The 10,933-nt window shown below is 40.6% G+C and overlaps 1 protein-coding gene across 1 annotated transcript in view; it reads right to left on the minus strand.

The window, feature by feature from the left end:
• Nucleotides 1–4,692, minus strand: part of LOC112426922 (ankyrin repeat domain 30A) — a 133,167-nt gene extending 128,475 nt beyond the window's left edge. The window contains exons 1-2 of the mRNA XM_071068735.1: nucleotides 4,153–4,692; nucleotides 139–253 (exon numbers count right to left, since the gene is read on the minus strand). Of these exons, the coding sequence (XP_070924836.1) occupies nucleotides 139–253; nucleotides 4,153–4,379 (342 nt within the window). The 5' untranslated portion in view covers nucleotides 4,380–4,692. The remainder of the gene's footprint in view (nucleotides 1–138; nucleotides 254–4,152) is intronic.
• Nucleotides 4,693–10,933: the final 6,241 nt, after the last annotated feature.

The following is a 10,933-nucleotide window of genomic DNA, read 5'->3' on the forward strand; positions in this document are numbered from 1 at the left end:
AATTATAAAGTATAGGAAATCAAAATAAATATTCCACAGGTTTCAAAACTAGTTGTATTTCAATGAGATAAATTCATTTTTATTCTATGTATTTAAACTAAATCTATCTCCTGCTGAAAAAAACTAGCTACTGTTTACCTTCATCAGTGGTGTCCTGTTTTCACCATCAAGGACGTCAAGCTGGCACTTTCTGTCTACCAGAAATGTTACTACTTCCGCATGGCCGTTGACACAGGCCCAGTGTAGAGCAGTCCTATGAGAGTGAGAGGACTTGTTGGCAAAGTTTAGTACACTGTATCAAAACATACAATTATTTATGTAATGGTAAACATTAAATACCATGCTCTTTTTCTGCCTTCAAAACAAATATTTAATATTCTCCTGAAGAAAGTACAGCATTCATTTGCTCTCATTACTCACTACATTAATGAAAGAGTGGTCCATCTGAATAGAAAGAGCTTGGTCTTTGGATTCAGTTCAACTTGGCCTTGAATATTACTTTAAGGTCTTTCACTTTCTAGCTGTCACTTAAACTTTCTGCACCTCAATTTTCTCATCAATGAAATGAAGATGAATACAGCAGTTATCTCACAGGTTATCACTATGATGCCTCAATGAGAATCTATGCAAAGTATTTTGGAGAGTTCCTAGCACATGTAACAGCTTGGTAATTGTTAGATACTATAATTATTACTACTGCTTAACAAAGACAACATTTTAAGTGAAATGGTGCAATTATGCCTACTTTGTGGTGTGTTTTAAAGGTTAGAGATAACATTGTGTTTTAATGATTCTAAGATGCTCAATTTCTCATATTTTAACATTTCTGATTGAAATGCCACTTATAATTCATTATTTATTACCACTATGTTTGGCAGAAATTTAAACAATCTTTTACTGGTGCATAAAATAAGGAGGCATCACACAATTCACAGTGCCTTCCAAGAAGTGGAATATAGTATATACAACAGGACAAGGGCAGTCCTAGTCACAGGATGAACACTGAAAAAAATGTTAGCCTTTTAGAGTACTAAGCAAAAGGAGAGTTGAAATAAAAACAACAAATTATTAAAACACAGTACTTCTTTAATATTTTAAAAGCTTCAAGCCAAAGGAAACTTGGGATTCAAATAAATAGGTATGGCTCATCTAATTCTGTATTTATATTTATAGAATATATGTAAATTCTATTTAGATTTATAGAATACATGTAAATTAGGTATTTCCAATGATTAATATTGCTATTTAAAGCTATTATAAATTTCCAAAATTACTAGTTTCTCACTTCAGAAGTGTTTTTGTTTGAAAGATGAGAGGAAAAGCTTCAATTGAGATTCAATCCTAATACTCCAATTTTAAATCTCTCACTTTGCTCAGGCTGAGCAAGTAAGTGTGAAATTTTTAAGGATGAAAGGGTCTTGAGAGTTAGAATGTATCTTCTACATGATAGGCATTCAGCTTACATGCAATAAATGGATTAAAAGAATGGATCAATACAGTTGGGAAGTTCAGTATCTTAAAAAACTGCTATAAATAAAGCACTTATATTTGCTCTTTTATTTTTCTAATAACACTACACTAAAGTGATTAATCTATAGTTATTGACATATGTAATAAATCTATATAATAAAAATGTGTCTAATAAAATATGTAAGTCAATAAGCACAGATAAAAAGATTCTCTTCTGAAGATGCTAAAAGTTCACAGCACATACTAATCCACAAAAAATAAAAATTAAAATATAGAAAGCAAGAAACTATTTTATCTGTGTAAAATTCATATTGCTGCTCCTCCCAAAAATTATTTTATTGATAATAAACTTTTACTAATAGCATTGTCCATGCTCAATGCAGAAATCAAAGATAATAAAAAGGAAAAACATTTTATATAAAAACAAATGTCCTTCACAAATTTTATATTTTGTACATAATTTCAGATAACACAAGACCATAGTCTGTGTGTATGTATAATCAAACTGAACTTTACTTTACCCTCACTTAGTATACCAAAATACATTTTCAAATGTCAACATATTTCTGAATATATTTCTACCTTGAGTGATCACATATTAGCCCATGCTGTAAACTCACTGAAATGTATTTATAAAAGCCATTAAATGGATTTTTAATACATTGATATTTCAAGCAGTGCTCAGAAAAGAAATTGTGTGTATGTTTCATTATTTTCTAAAAATATTTTTGTGTAATAGAATTGACCACTAATGGGCATATACAATTTTTGAAATATGGTACTTACCATCAAATTGTCTATTTGAAAAGTCATCTGCAACTTAAACTTTAAGGAGTACTATAAATATCACTGCTTTTTATCCACACAAACTTTGTGGATAGAGAACAGTATTTGACTCCTTTTTTAACTTAAATGCCTTCCCTAACCGGGAACACTAAATTTATTTCCTTTGTGCATAGGTCACTTGCAGATCTTAAAAAAGGACTTTGTCCAATTTTAAATTACAGGCCAAGTACTTTTTTTAGATCTGCAATTTAGATCTCTAATTTAAATTGCCCAATTTTAAATTAGAGGGATTTTTGTTGATTTGAGTGAATTCTCTATAAAATGAAGAGTTTTAAATCTAATATATATATACACACACACACATATAGTAAACATTTTTACAAGTATGCTGCCTTTTATTTTTTCTCATATGCAGGGTGGTTTAATTTTTGTTTTACTAAATTGCCCTTCAGAATGCTTGCTTCTGACAATCTTAGAAAAGTTTTGTCAACATAAAAATATATCTGTGTAAATAGGCATATATGTTTTCTTCTGTTATTTTTATCATTTTGTACATTAAAAACTTTTAATCTATATTCCATCAGGAACTTATTTTCTGGCATAAAAATCTAATTTTCTCCAAAAAGCAGGCATTTTACTTAGGAAACTAATTCTTTTCCTAGTAGTATAAAGTGTGACCATTACCAAGTTCTAAATTCTTACATATGTTTGGGTGTTTCTGGATTTTCTATTCTGTCGTATTAATTTACCTGTCTTCTCAGCTGTTAGTAAACAATTTGTGTGTGCGTGTGTGTTTTTTTTTTTTTTTTTTTTTTTTTTTTTTTTTTTTTTTTTTTTTTTTTAGAGAGAGAGAGAGAGAGAGAGAGAGAAAGAGTTTCTCTGTCACCTAGGCTGAATTGCAGTAGTGGGATCTCGGCTCACTGCAATCTTCACCTACCGGGTTCAAGCGACTCCTGTGCCTCAACCTCCCCAGTAACTGGGATTACAGGCACCCGACATCCTGCCTGGCTAACTTTTGTGATTTTGTAAGAGATGGTGTTTCACCTTATTGGCCAGGCTGTTCTTGAACTCCTGACCTCAGGTGATCCACTCGCCTCAGATGCCCAAAGTGCTGGGATTACAGGCGTAAGCCACCGCGCCCGGCCCATCTTCTGCAAGTTAATAGCGCATTTTGGTATCTAGAAGGGCAAGACTTTTCTACTCCATTACAAAATATGTAAAATGTCATCACAATAGTAAAAGCCTGTGTAATTCAAAAAATGTTAAAACGTTGATAACTTTATTTGGTTTATGTAAAATTGATAAAGAACTCGCATCTTAAGAAAAATCAGTCTTCTTAAATTCAAGAACATAAACCATCTTCCCACCTCAAAGTTTCCTTCTAAGGTCCCTCAGCAAAGAACATATTTACATAGACATTCATTGATATCAAAATGGATATTGGACTTTATCCAAAGAATGTTTAGCCAAGAAGTACATATATTATGGGAATTATTTCATTATGCACCGTTTCATAATGTAGCTAACATTATCTTTTAAAGCTTGTACATTAAAAGTAAAACCCTGTATGTACTTAATTTTGTGAGTTAAATCATTAAAATTCTCTACACAGTGCTCTGTGAGAGGAAGTAGGAGTGAAGGAGAAAGCAGCTAAAGTTTGGGGTTGATTTTAAGGTGGCCTGGGCCTTCTGCCCAGCAGGGCGCCCCGGTCCCAGGCCTGGGGGCCTGCCCGGGAAGAAGGCCTAGACCCTGGGGCCCATGGTGGCTGCCCTGCCGCCAGCCATTCCTCCACCTGCTCCCTTCCTCCCCAGGCCCCCCAGCCCCCGACTTCGAAGGGGAAATCCTCCTGCAGCCACCATCTCCTTCTGCAGCCCTGGCTCAAGCAGGGCCTGGTACCTCTTCCTGGCGTCTTTTACATTAAGGTTGATGGTCTTCTTCTTCACTGTCATCTTCTGCAGCTTTGAGACTTGGCCCCGGGAGGCAGCTTTATGGATCTCTCTAAGATCCCCGTACTGGATGATGTAGGAGTCGTTGTTGGTGTACACTAGCTGGCTGAAGGGGCTCGGGCGCTCCTGGCCCGTGGGCAAGTCATTGCCACCACCGACTGGAGAGAGCCACTGCATGGCTGCGGCAACCTGCTAGAGAGAGCCCGCGCCTCCGGATCGCCCTCCCCCAAACCCCTCCGTTGGCCCTAGCTTCCCGCTAGCCTTTCCCCAGCCACCACCCGCCCCCTCCCACCCCGATCGTCTTTGCCCTTCTTCAGTCCACGCAGTGCCTCGACACCCGTAAAAAGTTCTGTTTTCGCCAAGCTCTTGCACACTCAGGCCTCTCTCAGCAGAAACGCGCAGAGCAGAGCCGTTAGCCAGCAGCGCATGCGCAGCTCAGCAGGCTGAGGAGACACGCGCCCTGGCCACGTTCCCCAGGCACCGCGTGCAGGTGGCAACTGCGGCTCAGGCACTTCCGTGTTGGCGGGCCTCCCTGGAACGGAACATGGGGGGCGCCATGCCACACGGCCCGCTTGACATAGCCACTCCCGGCCCCTCCTCGACCTGCGATCCAGGAGCTGGACCCTGGCACTGGGCACGGTGCAGCCTCTGGGGTGGCACTGAGGGTCGGTTCCCGCCCTCCTGCAGTCAGGGACCCACCCCCTGATTTAGGCGCCCCAGAGGCTTCTGGCCCAAGGATCCGCGCTGCTGGTGACACTGACAGTGTCAGGGTTGCAGCCCCTGCTGCTGCGTGCCGTGTTCAGGTAGGAGCTGTACCTGAGTCCATGGTGGAGGCTAATTTTGTATTTTTTTAAGTAAAGACGGGGTTTCTCCATGTTGGTCAGGTGGGTCTGGAACTCCTAGGCTCAGGCGATCTGCCCAGGATTGCACAGTCCTGATCCCAGGACAGATTGCCTGAGCCTAGGAGTTCCAGAACTGCCTGACCAACATGGAGAAATCTCATCTCTACTAAAAAAAAATACAAAATTAGCCGGGCATGGTGGCACATTCCTGTAATCCTAGCTACTAGGGAGGCTGAAGCAGGAAAATAGCTTGGACCCAGAAGGCGGAGGTTGCAGTGAGCTGCCCATGGAACATGGGCAGCGCCATACCACACAGCCCGCCTGACATAGCCACTCCCGGCCCCTCCTCGACCTGCGATCCAGGAGCTGGACCCTGGCGCTGGGCACGGTGCAACCTCTGGGGTGGCACTGAGCGACTGTTCCACCCTTCTGCAGCAGGGGACCCACCCCCTGACTTAGGCCCCCTGGAGGTTTCTGGCTCAAGGCTCCGCGCTGCTGGTGACGCTGACAGAGACGGGGGACGAGCCACCACACCAGGCCGATGTATTCCTTTCTGATGAATAAATTGACTGGGTGCCAATTTATCATCAGAAAATATGGATTACTTCACTAAACCATCTCCCAAACCTCTCCTCTCGGTGCTCTGCCTTGGTTACTTTTTTTTTTTTTTTTTTTTTTTTGAGACAGAATCTCGCTCTGTTGCCTGGACTGGAGCGCAGGGGCGCAATCTTGACTAACTGCAACCTCTGCCTCCCAGGTTCAAGCAATTCTACTGCCTCAGCCTCCCAAGTAGCTGGGATTACAGGTGTGGGCCACCACGCCCAACTAATTTTTGTATTTTTTAGTAGAGACAGGGTTTCATCATGTTGGTCAGGCTGGTCTTGATCCTGATCTCATGATCCACCTGCCTTGGCCTCTCAAAGTGCTGGGACTACATGACAAGCATAAACCACCGTGCCCCGCTGTAATTTTTTTTTTTTTTTTTTTTTTTGGAGGCGGAGTTTCGCTCTGTCACCCAGGTTGGAGTGCAGCGGGGCATTCTCGGCTCCCTGAAAGCTCCGCGTCCTGGGTTCACGCCATTCTCCTGCCTCAGCCTCCAGAGTAGCTGGGACTACAGGTGCCTGCCAGCACGACTGGCTAAATTTTTTTGTATTTTTAGTAGAGACAGGGTTTCACCGTGTTAGCCAGGATAGTCTCGATCTCCTGACGTGATCCGCCAGCCTCAGCCTCCCAAAGTGCTGGGATTACAGGCTTGAGCCACCGTGCCTGGCCAATTTCTTTTTTCTTTTCTTTTGATTTTTTTTTTTTTTTTTTCTTGAGATGAGTTTCTCTCCTGTGGCCCAGGCTACAAGGCAATGGTGTGATGGGCTCACTGAAACCTCCGCCTCCCGGGTTCAAGCAATTCTCCTGCCTCAGCCTCCTGAGTAGCTGAGATTACAGGAATGTGCCACCATGCCGGCTAATTTTGTATATACATATGTATATTTTTTTAGTAGAGACAGGGTTTCTCCATGTTGGTCAGGCGGGTCTCAAACTCCCGACCTCAGGTGATTCACCTGCCTCGGCCTCTGAAAATGCTGGGATTACAGGCATGAGTCACCACCGCCTGGCCAGTTACTTTGCAATTTAAGTAACATAAATGCTGGCTGGGCACGGTGACTCTGGCCTGTACTCCCAGCACTTAGAGAGGCCGAGCCCAGTGGATCACCTGAGGTCGAGGTCGAGACCAGCCTGGCCAACATGGAGTGAAACCCTATCTCTACTAAACATACAAAAATTAGCTTCTACTAAACATACAAAAATTAGCTTGCGGCCTGGCACGGTGGCTCAGGTCTGTAATCCCAGCACTTTGGGAGGCCGAGGCGGGCAGATCACCTGAAGTCAGGAGTTGGAGACCAGCCTGGCCAACATGGCAAAACCCTGTCTGTACCAAAAATATCCGGGCGTGGTGCTGCCTACCTGCAATCCCAACTACTAGGGAGGCTGAGGCAGGGAGACTCACTTGAACCTGGGAGGCAGGGGTTGCAGTGAGTGGAGATCAAGCCATTGCACTCCAGACTGGGCAACAGAGCGAGACTCCTTCTCAAAAACAAAGTCTAACTAAAAATAAAAATAAAAAATAAAAAGTCTAACAAATTGTAGAGACTACATTTCATTAACTTGCAGTGTTTTCTTTGTTAGTTTACATTAAAATTTAATTATTTATTCCAGAATAGGCTAGAAAGGTATAATGCACTCTCTTTTCCATTGGAGATGAAAAATAGGAATGATTATTCTTGGCTCTTCAGGAGTCCTTGAAGGTCCGTGGATCTTTTATCCTTAGTGAAATTGATTCTTACCAATTAAGCATCAGTAAAATGACCAAAATAACTAAAACTTGAAGAAGGGTTAATAACTAAAAACATATTCAAATATACATGGCCACCACTAAGACCTTGATCAACAAAAGGACAAAGAAAATGAATGCACTTTTAACACATACATATATACATGGGACTATGTTCTTTTCACTAGTAGCGATTAAAGAAATGCTAATATAAAAAAGAGTAAATGAACCATCCTACACTATTAAAGGGGCATAAGAAAGGAATATCGATGGTCCAGTTAATAATACTACCAAAAGGCATACTAATATTTTTCTGGGGGCATTGTAAATTAGCATAGTGCTTTCTGAAGGAAATCTGCCAATATGTTTTTAAAAATAAAAGGATTTAATTCTCTTTGATCTACTGGCTTATGCTTTGGAATTTATTCTAAGGAAATTGTTCAAATGAACAAAAATATACATAAATGAAATTATTTGTTGCATCATCATTTTCAATAGGGAGAAATTAGAAATTACTTAAATTCATCATAGAAATGTGGATAAATGATAGACTATCAACTTAGAAACATATTGTATTCTTGGCCAGGTGCGGTGGCTCGTGCCTGTAATCCCATCACTCTGGGAAGCAGAGGCGGGTGGATCACTTGAGGTCAGTAGTTCTAGACCAGCCTGGCCAACATGATGAAACCCGGTCTCTACTAAAAATACAAAAATTATCTGGGCGTGGTGCACGCGCTTGTAGTCCCAGCTACTTAGTAGGCTGAGGCAGGAGAATTGCTTGAACCTGGGAGCTGGAGGTTGCACTGAGCCAGGATTGTGCCACTGCACTCTAGCCTGGAGGACAAAGTGAGAACCCATCTCAAAAAAAAAAAAAAAAAAAAAGAAACATATTGTATTCTCTCTTAGAAAGGGTAGATGAATGGAAAAGTATTAATAATGAAAATAACCAAATAACCAAAAATTGGACTTATAAACTATGGAATTATAACTATTAGTATTTGAAAATATATGCAGATCTACAATCTTCACATGGAATTACAAAATTCAACATTTATGAATACCTAAACATAAGTTTGGTAAAATCTGATCTATGCTGATGTAGGGGTATTTATAGTCTTATTTTTTTTAGACGGAGTTTTTGCTCTGTTGCCCAGGCTGGAGTGCAATGGCGCAATCTCGGCTCAGTGCAACCTCCACCTCTTGGGTTCAAGCAATTCTCTTGCCTCAGCCTCCCGTGTAGCTGGGATTAAGGCACCTGCCACCACACTCAGCTAATTGTTAATAGAGACAAAGTTTCACCATGTTGGCCAGGCAGGTCTCAAATTCCTGACCTCAGGTGATCCACCCACCTCAACCTCCCAAAGTGCTAGGATTACAGGTGTGAGCCACCGCACCCAGCCAGGGGTAGTCTTTACTGATCCCAGTTCATGTGATTATTCATATGATTTGCCACTAGGGATATTCCATAATATGCAGTATATTTATCACATTACCTTTCTAAAATCTAAATATTTTTGAATTGTGATTTCAAAGAAATCTGACTTTGAAATCTTAGTTTGAAATCTGATCCTAACGATTTCAGATAAGCTATTGGAAAATATTACAAATGACAAAAATTGTGCATTAAGATTAAATTGTTGATTAATTTAAGTCACCTTGCAGCCGAGTGTGGTGGTTCATACCTGTAATCTCAGCACTTTGGGAGGCTGAGGCAGGTGGATCACGAGGTCAAGAGATCAAGACCATCCTGGCCAACATGGTGAAACCCCATGTGTACTAAAAACACAAATATTAGCTGGGCGTGGTGACACACGCCTGTAGTCCTAGCTACTCGGGAGGCTGAGGCAGGAGAATCGCTTGAACCCAGGAGGCAGAAGTTGCAGCGAGCCAAGATCGCACCACTGCACTCCAGCCTGGTGACAGCAAGACTCCATCTCAAAATAAATAAATTAATTAATTAATTAATTAATAACTTTGTATATCATAAGGGTTTAATTTAAAAAAAACTTTTTTGTAAAATATATGTATATTAGTATTATTAGTTCTTATAATTTCATCAATGTGAGGCATAAATAAAATTTGTTAAGTTAAAACTTTCATTGTACATTCATTCATTCATTCATTTATTTTCAGACAGAGTTTCGCTCTATCATCCAGGCTGGAGCACAGTGGCATGATCTCGGCTCACTGAAATCTCTGCCTCCCAGGCTCCAGCGATTCTCGTGTCTCAGCCTTCCAAGTAGCTGGGACAATAGGCATGTGCCACCATGCCCGGCTAATTATTAAAAGTCCTATAAGAACATTAGAGTTCTGGGATTATTTTTTGTTTATTTAAGAGACAGGGTCTCACTGTATCACCCAGGCTGGGGTGCAGTGATGTGATCATAGCTCACTGTAGCCTTGAACTCCTGGGATAAGAAATTCTCTCACCTCAACAACCCCAGTGGCTAGGACTAAGGTGCTTGCCACAACGCCCAGCTAGTTTTTAAATTTTCTGTAGAGATAGGTCTCACTATGTTACCCAGTCTGGTTTCAAACTCCTGTGCTCAAGGGATCCTCCCAACTTGGCTTCCCAAAGTGCTAGGATTACAGGTGTAAGCCACCATGCCAGGATAAGAACATGAGATTTCTCTTACCATCTGTTTATATCTAAGTGGAATAGTATAGTATTATGTGTCAGTGTTGAATTATTTTAAAGTATTATGCACTGAAACATGCTAATAATCTGGGTCAGTTTCTATCTTGACCTAGACTTAAACATATTAGCTAACAAGAGGGGCCCAAAATATTGATTACACACCATCTCCTTATTTATTTTTTTGAGACAGAGTTTTGATCTGTCACCAAGGTTGGAATGAAGTAGCATGATCTCGGCTCACTGCAACCTCCGCTTCCCCTGTTCAAGTGATTCTCCTGCCTCAGCCTCCTGAGTAGCTGGGATTACAGGCATCCACCACAAGGACCAGCTAATTTTTATATTTTTAGTAGAGAGAGAGTTTCACCATGTTGGCCAGGCTGGTCTCGAATTCCTGACCTCAAGTGATCCGCCCACTTTGGCCTCCCAAAGAACTGTCATTACAGGCATGAGCCAATGCGCCCAGCCACCATCTCCTTTCATTAAAAATTTGTGAGCTGAAAATAATTCAAAGACAGTTATTTTCATATAGAGTCATTTAATCAAATAGGGATTAATATTAATGACTAATATTAATACTTATTTTATCTAAAATTATGTCTAACTGATTTTTCTAAATTCTCTGACTTGCTAATAATGTTAAACATTAGGTTTAATACATATAATTAGGTCTGTGTGGATGCACTATGTAAATAAAATTGTTTTTAACATTTTGTAAGGTCTGCTGCTTTACAAGTCTTATTATCTTTGTTCCATTTTGATACCAAAATTTTAACTGTGATAATTAGGCTGGAGACACCAAATCGAGGTATGTTTATATAATCACTCTCAAGGATCTCAAGGGTCACTTTCTGGTTGCATTATGAAAATTGTAAAAGGATTCAAGTATATATCCCTGATAATAGCTCTTGATAAATCATATAAATCT

This window comes from Macaca nemestrina, chromosome 9 (genome assembly GCF_043159975.1).
Source record: "Macaca nemestrina isolate mMacNem1 chromosome 9, mMacNem.hap1, whole genome shotgun sequence".
Taxonomy (NCBI): domain Eukaryota; kingdom Metazoa; phylum Chordata; class Mammalia; order Primates; family Cercopithecidae; genus Macaca; species Macaca nemestrina.